Here is a 12,557-nt window from a genome sequence, read left to right as displayed (position 1 = left end):
AAGAAAACCACCTAAATAAAGATGAATTTCATTAATCGTATCACTATTATTTAAATTTTTGTTGATATCGTGATAATATCATTATTGTGACATTTTTTGCCCACGATAATCGTGAAGTGAAAATCTGATATCGTGACAGCCCTACATGCTGGTCACAGCCTCCCACGAGGACCAGCTCCCTTGCTGATGTTGGCTCACAGCCTTGACCTTGTACCCTTCGTCCTCCATCTTAGCAACCTCAGAGATGACGACGTCTTTCCTCTCCTTCCTGGTGGCTTTGGACCATCTCTTTGGTGCTGCTCCCCATCCCAGTCCAGCTCTACCAGAATGTGTGAAGCCAACAATCTCCTGCTGTTTTAGCTGATTTATGGCTTGGTCTACCACTTGGGTTGCGTTCCACTTACGTCCTGTGCGAACTTTGGGGTTGGCTGTTTGGATGGCCAGGTCTGGTCACTCAAACATGAGTCTCACCTTCTCCTTTTTGTAGCTCAGGCTGATTGACTGCACTGGAAGCTGAAGGACGTTTTTCCCAAATAGTGCCATGGTGAAGAGGCATCGAGGAGGACCAAGCCATTTGTGCGATCTTGCACAGACTGTCCATGAGTTGGGTTGAAACAGCTGTGGCCATGTTCTTGTCAGAGAGGTCAGCTGTGTAATGCCTGCCAAGGCTTATCACAGGTTCTTCCACCATGCGAGGGATTCTCTCGCCATCCACTGAGAAGATGATGTTGTCGCTCCTGGCTCCTTTCCAGATCAAAAGGCTGCGGGACTTGCAGGTTTGATCTTCATTCTGGCCCATGCTAGCAGCTCCTCCAACCACAATTATTGGTGGGTATAGCATAGTGTTGGAGAGGGAGGAAGGCACGGACATGGTTGAAACCACAGAAAAAGCTGGTAAAACACTGTTTTATCTTTTATTGCATGGCTAAATAAATAAATAAATACTGAATGCAGTTTTAAGCTTAAGTAACTTTTCTTAATTTCTCTGTTACAAGCAGTACAGTAGGTTGCTTCCAAATCGATTCTTGTAGTGCTATGGAAAAACATTATGGCTATGAGAGAACAACAACAATATCAGCAAAATAAATAAGAAACTGGTCAAAAGGAGTCAGGATGTAGCTTTTTCCAGCTAAAACTTCAAGTGATCAAGTGATCTGCAGTTTTTGTGTTTCCAAGCATATGGTGACACTCTTTTTTACTGAGCATCAATTTTTTTTTCTAAGTACGCACACTCATGCAAACAAACACTCACACACATACACATTCACACATACATGCTTGCCCACCAATCAAATATAACCATACTGTACATGATTGGTCAAGGAAGAGTGCATTAATTATGGTAATAAGTTTGGGATGGATAGATATGAGAGTCACATCTCAGAGAGTGACTGCTCACTGGGACAGTGACCAGAGATTCACATGCTCACAGATGCAGGTATGACATGAAAAATATTAACCTCAAAAACTAAGAGACAATCACTTTCTTCCAGAAAGCACGTACCTCTCTCACTCTTTACTTGGCATAATGTTTCTCAAAAAAAATAATATTATAAATGTGTTTGACGGTATGACTGTGTGGTTAATTTCACTTTTGAAACTTACTTAGCAGGACGCAGGAGGCATGGGACCTGAATTCATTTTCAACAGGACTGATGTTAAGGACCAACATCTGTGTTATGAATCAGAAAATGTATCTTGCATGGTGGCAGACTCTCATTCACCAGCAGGTAAATTCTATTCTTTTATCCTGGGCTCATTATCTGTTTTCACAACATGTGGAAACCTTCTCATAATCATCTCCATCATTTACTTCAAACAGCTCCACACTCCAACTAACTACCTGATTCTCTCTCTGGCTATGTCTGACCTCCTTGTTGGGGCTTTAGTGCTGCCATTGGTCATTGTGTTTTCTGTAAGTTCTTGTTGGTATCTTGGAGATTTCATTTGTAAGATACGGCACAGCTTTGATGTATCACTAAGTACATCTTCGATTCTGAATTTATGTTTTATTTCGATCGACAGATATTATGCAGTGTGTCATCCTTTGAGGTATAAAAGTAAAATAAATGTTTGTGCTGCTGTGATGATGATCCTGGTCTGCTGGGGAGTTTCTGCCATGGTTGGAATTGGTGTCATAATTATGGGACTTAAAGAAGGAAAATGTGAAGGGCGCTGTCTTTCATTTAATATTGATATTTCAGGCATCATTGGATGTATTCTCTCATTTTACCTCCCAGCAGTTATAATGCTCAGTATCTACCTAAAAATTTTCCTGGTGGCACAGAAACAGGCACGCAGCATCCAGAACTCAACCTGTCAGAGCGTAAAGTCTGGAGCATCTGTCAGTAAGATGGAGAGAAAGGCCACTAAAACTCTGGCTATTGTTATGGGAGCTTTTCTGATCTGTTGGACTCCTTTCTTTACTGTCATGACCTTAAACCCATTAATTAATTACTCAGTTCCATCAACTGCAATTGAAATATTTGCATTACTTGGGAGCTCGAATTCAGTGCTCAATCCATTCATTTATGCCTTCTTTTACAGCTGGTTCCGAGTGGCTTTCAGAATGATCATTTCTGGTAAAATATTTCAAAGTGATTTTTCAAATTCAAAACTGCTCTGATTGATTGACTGGAGTGCTAAAATGCTGACATTTCAATAATGATGTTGCAATACAGACCCACCCCCATCATCCTTTTTAAAATATGTTTGTTCAAGTTATTACAGCAGAAAAAGGGTAAATTTACATCCATGGACCCGGCCACTGCTGATGTTCCTGCTCCAATTTGATTCAGGCTGAGCTGTTAAAATAATTTTCACCTACACACAGAACAGTCTTCCAGACTTCCAGCAAAATAACATGAAGCAAGTGGCTCTCAGATACTCACTTTTACTGAGCAGTAAGTTATCATACAAGAAATTATTGCTCACCATCATGTTTTTATTGGAATCAAAATGTGACACAAAACATAATGTGAGTCTGCAAAAAATAAAATAAAATAAAAAATAAATAATAAACTTTTTTCCAGTATGCAATTTATTATTTTTGACTCAAATCTAAATGAATGAGCTGAGAAATATAAAGAATAACCACAATCATAAACATGAAGACATTAAGGCCTTCTGTCCGATTTCTGTATAGCGCTTTGAGAATTCAGTGAGTGGAAAAAATATTATAGTAGTCAAGAAAAGAGAGTAGGCTTTGGACCCACAGAGCTATCTTTTGTTACAAAACATCTGGATTAGGTAAGTGAGACTAATTTTGTGGTCATGTTTGCCTTGTTTGGTGCTCTAAAGAAATGGCCTCTGTTTACCACAACGGTTTTGGAGGAGGCTGAAACAGGCAGTGACCACAGGTAAACACAGGTGACTAGAACTCTAATAAATTTCTGAATAAAAACATCAACTGAGTCATCATTCTTGACCAGACACAGGTGTTTACAACTGTCCTAATGTCAGAGAAAAAATATAGTATCCATGTTGTACTGTATGTGCAGTATCAGAGCATTTGCTGCCTCATATAATTTACTGCTACAAATAATGAGATACTGTCATGAATACAAGTCAGTCAGGCCAACAAAGCAATGCCAGGGGCAAATTACATATAAACATAAATAAATAAATAAATAAAAGAGAAAAAAGAAAGAAGAAGAGGTTGTCTGCCTTCAATCAGTCTGGCTAAATTCAGCCCTGAAATTATTCAGTAAAATCATATACTGATATCATCAGACAGTAAGTATTCTGCTTCTAAAGTGCTTTTCTAGTCTACCAACCACCAAATTGTCAGGATCCTAGTGTTTTTCCAACATTTCCCTTCCCTTTTGTGGGCATGTGTATTGTCTTGACCTTCCCCTGTCTTGTCCGTGTGTGTCTGTTTGGAGCTGAAGTCACCACTCACCAGCACACCTGCCAGCCACCAGCAATCAAGCCACCTTCACTCTGCTCTGGATAAATAGTCCAGTAATTTTAGGCCAAAATTGGGGTCAACCTAGGACATATTGCAAGAGAAGCAAATCCAACTGATTTTGTATCCTCAGTATGTCCTGAGTGAGGGAAAAAAGTCCCAAGGAATGCCACTGGTGGAAAGTTTTGAAACTCACCTATTTATGACCACACATTACCAAAAAACACTGTATTTAACACACAGGGGAAAGGGGTTCAAAATTTGACTTTCAGATATCACTATAAAAATTCACAAGTTGATTACACACACAAAGACAAGAAAAAAAGTCAATTACAAGTTCGTTGAATTATTTTTGTTTACACATGCATATCACACATTATCTGATTTGATATGCGCTAATAAGGAATATAAGGAATAAATGCCAGAACAGATATTTAAACAGTAACCTTTTAATTCACTGTTATACAGTAACCTTTTAATTCAAAGTTACCATACCAGCACAGAGCGCGGCCCAAACCGCGTGCTATGTGAAAGCCCCTAAGCCTGCATGGGTAGCCTGCACATGTATTACCCAAATCACAAAGGGATTAAGCCAACTTTATGCTCTGTTGCGCCCGAGTCACGCAGAGAAATTAATCAACCTATATAATCACAGCACACCATGGACGCAACGTTTTCAAGACCTAGTGGGTCGGCTGTTTTCTAGCACAGCATAAATTAGGCTTTACGCTCATGTTTTGTAGTAAATTGACAAAACTGATTGTAAATTCTAAATGTAAATCACCCAGCACTAACCTCTACATTCAGTGAGGTTTGCACAGCTTTTCTATTATTTCTTACTCTGTCATGGTTTTGTGTTTCTTGTGTTTTGTTTGGCTCATATCTGTTTCATGTGTGTTTATTTTGCTTGGTTCTTTTAGTGATTTTAGTGATTTCACCTGTGTTTTTCCCCTCCCAGTGCCACACCTGTCCTGAGTCTGTCTATTATCCCTGATTGTTTTGATCCGTCCCAGTGTTTCCCTTAGCCTATCTTCTGTGTTCTCCTGTCTTGTGCTCCAGCCCCTTCCCCAGGTGTGTCTTGTTGGATCATTAGTTCTTGTGCATTTAAGTCCTGCTTTGAGTACTGTTCCTTGTCGATTCATTTTGTTGTGTTTTGTTTTGTCATTCCTGCCTTGTGTTCCCTGCGTTTCCGGTGGGTTAATTAAATATATTTAAATAAAATATATAAATATATTTTGTTGATGAGCTCCGTGACTCCTGGCTCCTGCGTTTGGGTCCAAACCTACCACCAGCCGTGACATACTCCTGTCATTGTTGCAACCTCTGAGCGCTCATTATTCAAATTGAAGCAAATTAAAAACTACTTGAGAAGCACAACGGGACAGGAGAGACTCAGTGGACTTGCTATGTTGTCAGTTGAAAGTGATCAGGCAAGGAAACTGGACATACAAGGCATAGTAGATGAGTTTGCAGAGCGCAAGGCGCATCGAGTCCCTTTCTGATAGTGGTGGTTAGGCCTACTACCCTACGTGGAACTGAATTTGTACTTGTACTTGAACCGATGGGCTGCTGTGACAATTGCAATCATAATCATATCATTAAATTGATTTGTTAGCTACACTGGTGCTCTTAAGTTGAGGTGGCTTCCAAAATGTCATTGTTGCTCTCCGTGGTGCTGAACACAAAATGCTTTGAATTGTTGTGAAAAATGTAGTTATTGCTGGCGAGCCCCGCAGTTGCGGGCATGTGTTTGTTGTAAAGCATGTACACACACTTGACAATGAAAGTGTCACCCCTTACTATACAGATACATTGGTTACAGACGCAACTAACGAATGATAAGTGTCATATGTTATGTGTATTACCGTCAAGTGATATCAAATTTACCTTGAAGCACAAAGAATGTATATAGAATCAAATGCAATGGTTCTAAGTCAAGTATTAATACTTTGTGGCATAACCACGTGACCTGATTATAGCAGTCATTCTGTGAGGCAATGATTTGTATAGTTGTCTGATGCGTTCAGGACTGATGTTTGCCCAAGCACCAAATACTGAGTTGATCAAAGATTGCTTGGAGGTAGGACGATCCTTTGCCACCACTTTAGACATATCATTCCAGATATTTTCAATAATGTTTGCATCTGGACTCTGAGCAGGCCAGATCATCCTGCAAATATCATGTTGTTCCAACCAGTCATCAACAGCCCTGGTTCCATGACAAGGAGCGTTGTCATCCTGAAATACAAACGGGTGATTCCTGTCTGCAAACATGTTGGTGATGTATTTCTGGTGATTCATATTTCCATCCATGAGAGGGTCACATGAGGCCATCACCCTGAGCAGTCAACTGTTGCTGGGCTCCCGCTGCCACTGAGCTATATTTGACCATTTACACAATTTAAAAAAGTTACAACCTTTTAAAAGTCTGTTAAACAACATTGAGACAACATGCCTAACTCTAAAGTTACCAAGCCTGCGACAAGTAAGCCTCCTGGAGAGCAAGAAGCGAAAAAGTCCGTGCTGACTAGCAAAGATGCTTTGCCACCTGATGTAGACACTGAGGCCCTCGCTATGAAAATATCCCAGCATGTCGTTGAGAAAATTTCTACTATGATGGAGAGTAAGTTTGAAGAGCTCTCAACCACACTGGACAATATTACAACACGGCTGGAGTCAAACACAAAACGTATATCTGAAGCTGAGAGCCGCGTGTCGGCAGCAGAGGATAACATGTCAGCTATGGAGACCGGGCTACAGGGCCTGGAGACCAAAGTGCGCGCACTGACGGAGCGGAGTATTGACATGAAGGGACACAGCCGCAGAGACAATATATTAATTTACAATCTCAAAGAAAATGCAGAGGGCCGTCAACCTGTAAAGTTTTTTGAGAGCTGGCTACCCACACTACTGAACCTGAAAACCAAGTGAGGCATCATTAAAATTGACCATGCCCATAGGACCCTCGGTGCACCAAAACCTAACCGGCCCCGTGTGGTTATCATCAAGCTGCATAACCTGAGAGACAAGCTGATGATCCTCGCCGCAGCCAAGGAGAAAGAACCGCTGGTGTATGAGGGACAGGCAATATCCATCAGACAGGATCTGGCTGCCGGAGTCAAAGAAATGCGACATGCATTTAACAGTGTGTGTCAGCGGCTCATCGACATGGACATACGGCTTTCCATGCGCTTCCCTGCTACTCTGAGCTTCAACCATGGAGAGAAAAGTCACTCGTTTCACTCACCTGGGGATGCACTTGCTTTCCTGGATGGACTGAACTGAACTGGAGGTAATATGACATATATCTTGCTGACCACAGACACTGTCAATCTTTTGATAACTTGTGAAAAAGGTATGTTGGTGAACCCTATGCTTTATCTTTTCCTCCTTTATACTGATTCAACGCGCCATTAAGGCTGTCTGATTGTTTTTCATAGAATTAGTTGTTGTTAGAATACAACCACATTTACTCAAATGGTTGTAATTACTTTAGCTCGTGGTGAGTGGGAGTGTGGAGAGGTTTTTTTCCCCCTCTCTTTTGGTGATGTTTTTGCTCGGTTCCATGTGCCCTACCAGTTTCTCACCGGGCCACACCACTGGCCCGATCCGGGATACAGAGTGGTGGGGGGGTTAGAAGGGACTTCATCGTTTGGGGATGAATACTGTGTTGTTTGTGATGTTCTGTTATTTTTATTTGTTTATGCTATCATACACTTGAAGTTTTCCATCCTGTATAACACATTATTGTCCATTTATCCATTTGTTTGTGGTACACACATTGAGCCCCCTCTACTATACTACAGAGCTTTCTAAACACTTTACCGCTCTCCGCAGGCTTGTGTTGTAACTAATGGTATACAATCATCACCTTTTCCACTGCATTGGGGGATGAGACAGGGTTGCCCCTTGTCTCCACTGCTCTTTGCACTGGCCCTTGAGCCCCTAGCTGAGGCTATCAGACAACACAAAGACATGCATGGTATAACGATCGAAGGCACAGTTCGAAAAATTGCACTTTATGCAGATGACATCTTGCTGCTTCTGACAAAACCTGAAATATCAATACCAACTATTCTCTCTATTATTCGGGAGTTCAGCTCTTTCTCAGGCTACAAAATTAACTATGGTAAGTCTGAGATCATGCCATTGAGTGGTCCGACTGGTCAAACCTTACCAACCAGCTGTCCTTTCAAAATGTCCCCCAGAGGCTTCACTTACCTTGGGATAAAAGTTTCACCAGACTTGACAGAGCTATGGAAGCTTAATTTCTCTCCCATAATAACTAAAATAAAGATGGACCTAGACAGGTGGCACAATCTCCCCCTGTCCCTTATGGGGCGCATTAGCTTAATTAAAATTAATGTTTTCCCCCGGATATTATATCCATTACAAATATTACCTTTATGGATCTCTAAAAAGGTCGCCCTCAATATAGAGAGGGCATTCTCTAGATTCATATGGCATGGAAAGAGACCTCGACAAAAAAAGAAAGCACTGCAGCTGCCCTCTGACCTCGGAGGCCTGGGCCTGCCGAACATAATGTTTTACAACTGGGCGTGCCATGCTTTTTCTTTGCTGGAATGGCTACATGCTCATCTTGAATCCAAACCCTGTCTGGATAAGTGTTGCCAACTCCTCAGTAAGGAAAGTAGCTATTGGCTGTCCTAAAAGTCGCTATAAGTCGCCAAATGACATCGTCGCCTAATTTGCATAATTGGAAATGTGCACGTGATTGTAATGGACGCTGTAGGAGAGGAATAACGTCATGGGAGAGACAAAAAGGGAGTAAAAAACATCCTAAATATGTTTTAGAACTACTAATTATTTACGTTTACATTTACATCCTGCTCTGTAAGGAAGGATGTAAAGAAGGATTCATTTGCTGCCTGGACGCGGAGTGGTGAGGGTCTCCTCTCTGCTCCTCTCCTGACTGCAGCACCCGCTGCTCGCTGAGAACAGGAACTGCAGAGGAACAATACGTGCTTTCATGTCAATCTCCATAATACCAGAAAAGTCTCCAATAACACCAGGAAAAGTCGCTAGATTTGTCGCTAGTCGCTTTTGACAAAAAAGTCGCCATGGGTAGTTGGAAAGTCGCCAGATTTAGCGAGAAAGTCGCCAAGTTAGCAACACTGGTCTGGATTCATGGTCCTCTTCGCCCTTCTCACTGTGGAGCTTGGTTATGTGCGATAAGAAGAAGCTACCAAGCGGTACCAAGAAAAATCCGATTATATATAACACAATCAGAGTGTGGCATGAAATCTGTAAACACCTAGGCAGAGGAAGTTGCACCTCATTCCTGACCCCTCTCACAGGGAATCAAGATTTTCCCCCAGGCCTTCACCCTAGTATTTTTGACAGATGGCATGGCAATGGGGCACGTGTAATTGGAGATTTATACCATAATGGTATAAATCTCCAATCAACTGCAGTCAAAATTCAGCATCTACACAAAACACCATTATAGTTTTCTCCAGGTTGGCCACTTTGTTAGATCGAAGAATTTCACCCTCCTGACCAAGCCAAGTACAGTGATGTAGAGAGGTTCCTTACTGCCTGAAAAGGTGTCACCCATTTTATTTCTTCCTTATATGCACTGTTATATTCTCTTGGCCCAGGTGATATTACAAACATTGCACAGAAATGGGAGAGAGATCTTGAGACTAAGTATATTGAGGATGACTGGCAGGAGGCCATTAAAGCGTTCAGGTCCACCTTTACATGTAAGAGACTGAGAGAGACAATATAAAATATTACACCACCTCCACATAACTCCCTATATACTGAACAAGATGGACCGTCAGATCTCACCTTTGTGTAATAAGTGTCTGGGACCCACTATCATTATTTCTGGCAATGTAAACTGATTAAAAGATTCTGGGGTACAATTTCCCAAGAACTGAATGGCATCTTTAAGGCAAAGGTTAAGAAAGACCCAGTTTTTTTCATTCTTGGGCTTCCATCAAAGGAAGTGACTTTAACCCCCTTGAAGTTCAAATTATGTGATAAATTACTAGTACTGGCCAGAAAATGTATATTGATTAACTGGACTAAGGATAGGCCACCTACTGTCACATTGTGGTACAGGGAAATATTGCCAATTCCAATTCTCCCACATGAAAGAATCAATGCAGTTCTGAAGGGTAATTAGAGGTCCTTTTCTGAAATATGGTCTCCTCTGCTTGACTATTTACCTGAAGAATTAAATTGGCTGGTGCAATGGCCACGCCCGTCCAGGATGGATTTATAGGTGTTTTCTCTTTCACTGTTTTAAATACTATCATGCTTTAGTGTTGTTAACCTAAATTGATGTATCACTGGTTATTATTGTGGAATGTTGAAACTGGTGTGACTATGGCTACATTAATTATCAATATGTACACTTGTGGGACAATATGGAAGGAAGCTTCTATGTGTGCTATCAAGGTGGAGGGGGGCAGTTAGTTGAGAGGTCTCTGTTAAGTATAGATGGATGTTTTTTTCTTAATTTTTATTTTATTTTATTTTATTTATTTATTTATTTATATATTTTTATTTCCATCAATAGCTACCAAATCACCCAAGCCATGGATACTCATACAGCCCCACAGCATTATGGATATGCTGCTTCTGGTTTGGAAATTCAGCACGTCTGGTTCAAAAGCTTCACCAGCTATTCGCCAACATCTCACCCGTCTGTCATCTGTTGTCAGACCAAACCAAGCCTCATCAGAAAACACTATAAAGGACCAGTTATCCAGGACTGTCCAATTCTGGATCCTTTTGGCCCAGGTCACTCTTCGTTGTCTGTTATGAACAGAGATGAGAGGCTTCTGCCTTGAAACCCTGCTATATATCTTCTGTGCGTGTAAACGACGCCTAGTGGTCCTCACAGACACATTAGCATTAGTGAAGGCATTCCACTGCTCTGTCAACTGGCATGCATTGCTGAATCTGAAGAGCCTTAACATCAAAAATAGCCTCCTGTCCTCTCGGCCTGTAATTTTCCTCTGGCGGCCAGGTACGCGGATTTTGTCACTGGATCCAGTGTTCCTATACCGAGACCAGACCCTCTGGATAGTTCTGACTGAACAATTTAACTTGATTGCAATTCAGGCATTAGAGATGTTTCGCCTCCTCAGATTAATTATTTGGCATCTATTGTCATTAATCAATTGGCTGTATCTTGCCATTGTAGGGGAACAGACCAATAAAATTTGCAACTTGCACAGCCAAGAGACCAAACAAATACCTGACTGAGTTGTATTGTCATCAGAATTCAGTTAATAAACTCAGGGCCCTATCTTGTGCCACCCACTACCCGTTGCCACTACCCGCTACCCGTGAATTGCTGATTTAGGAGCTTCCCACACTACCCGCTATCCATTATGCCGACTCCTTTATTTGCGCCTGGAGGTGTGCCCGTGGGCATGTTTATGCGCTATCCCTAAAATTGCTATCTTGAGCACACACTTTAGGGAAAGCGGATAGTGGGTGGTCCTGACCACCCGCTATCCGCTTTTGGGCTTCTACAAGAGCGCGCCCAGGCGGCTTCAATGCACGCCCCGACGGAGCCTCGCCACGCACACGGTCGGACTGATACCGGGACGCCGCTGGAATGGACTGAGTATATTATTCATATAGACTGTTTAGAGGAAAGACTGTTTTAACTTGGACACTTACGCCAGTGTGTTTTATTGTTTTATCATAAGCCAGCAGCTGTGCTATATTTTTATTTTTAATATTTTATTTGCCCAGTCTACCTTGCCAATAAATTAGTTTACACATAGTTCCACCTCTGCCTCTTGTGTGTGTGTGGTGTGACCTGGGGATTTTACTCAATCAGTACAACCTTATGACACGTCCGCTTGGACACGTGGACGTGCACATGTGGCTCCACCTCCCGAATTAACTCGCCTCTAATATAATATATAATATAATGGTCTCACAATGCAATTGATCAAATTTTCTCTACAAGAAATCTGGGCAAAGGAGAGTCCGCATGCCCCGCCGGAACGTTTGCCGCCGGGCACACCGTCGACTACTGGGAGCCGTGGAGGGTTGTGTGCCTGTCAATTCTTTCCGTCGAGGATGTTGAAGACATCTACATGATTGGATTTATGATAACAGGATTTCTGCTGTTTGGTGCTGGTGGATTCCTGATTTATCGCAAAGTTCAGAGGGTGTTGGCAGCGCTTTTGGCTCTGGAGAAGCTGCCAGCCATAGAAGGTTTGGGCCAAGCTAACAACACTCAGACTCATGCATTGTGCGAATTACTTCGCGAATTAGTTCGCAAGCAGGAAGAAATTCCTGGACTTTCACGCCAGATGGATAACAGCTTGGAGAAGTTGAAAGCTCGACTCTGAGGAAATGTGCCATAATTGGAAATTTTTCGGAATCACCGGGAGAACCACAGAGACTTAAGGCTGATGGAAATTGCAGAGTCAGCCTGACCCAAACAATCACCTTATCTACAATTCGGTGCCCCAGCGACCTTTGAAGGCCACTCTCTTCACTTTTCTCCTGGATGTTTATGCAGACAGCCGCTCTCCCCCACTCCCTCCCCTTCACCCTCCACCTGGGAACTTCTACTCTGTTCAGGACTCACGAGGCCATCTCCCGGGCAACGGCCGGGGCTGTCATCTTATCAGACGGCAGAGACAATGTT

The 12,557-nt window shown here is 42.1% G+C and overlaps 1 protein-coding gene across 1 annotated transcript; it reads left to right on the top strand.

The window, feature by feature from the left end:
• Nucleotides 1–1,702: 1,702 nt before the first annotated feature.
• Nucleotides 1,703–2,626, top strand: LOC115355872 (trace amine-associated receptor 1-like). The gene is made up of 2 exons (XM_030046796.1): nucleotides 1,703–1,949; nucleotides 2,022–2,626. The coding sequence occupies exons 1-2, from the start codon at nucleotides 1,703–1,705 to the stop codon at nucleotides 2,624–2,626; spliced, it is 852 nt and encodes a 283-aa protein (XP_029902656.1).
• Nucleotides 2,627–12,557: the final 9,931 nt, after the last annotated feature.

Source organism: Myripristis murdjan, chromosome 24 (assembly GCF_902150065.1).
Source record: "Myripristis murdjan chromosome 24, fMyrMur1.1, whole genome shotgun sequence".
NCBI classification, from domain to species: domain Eukaryota; kingdom Metazoa; phylum Chordata; class Actinopteri; order Holocentriformes; family Holocentridae; genus Myripristis; species Myripristis murdjan.
The sequence above is the reverse complement of the archived record's forward strand: the minus strand, read 5'-3'. Positions and strand labels throughout refer to the sequence as shown.

Bases quoted from the DNA above. Each gene is read 5' to 3' on its own strand.
- LOC115355872 (XM_030046796.1), top strand. From the start codon at position 1,703: ATGGTGGCAGACTCTCATTCACCAGCAGGTAAATTCTATTCTTTTATC. The intron at 1,950-2,021 runs GTAAGATACGGC...TTATTTCGATCG, and splicing joins GTATCTTGGAGATTTCATTT to ACAGATATTATGCAGTGTGT.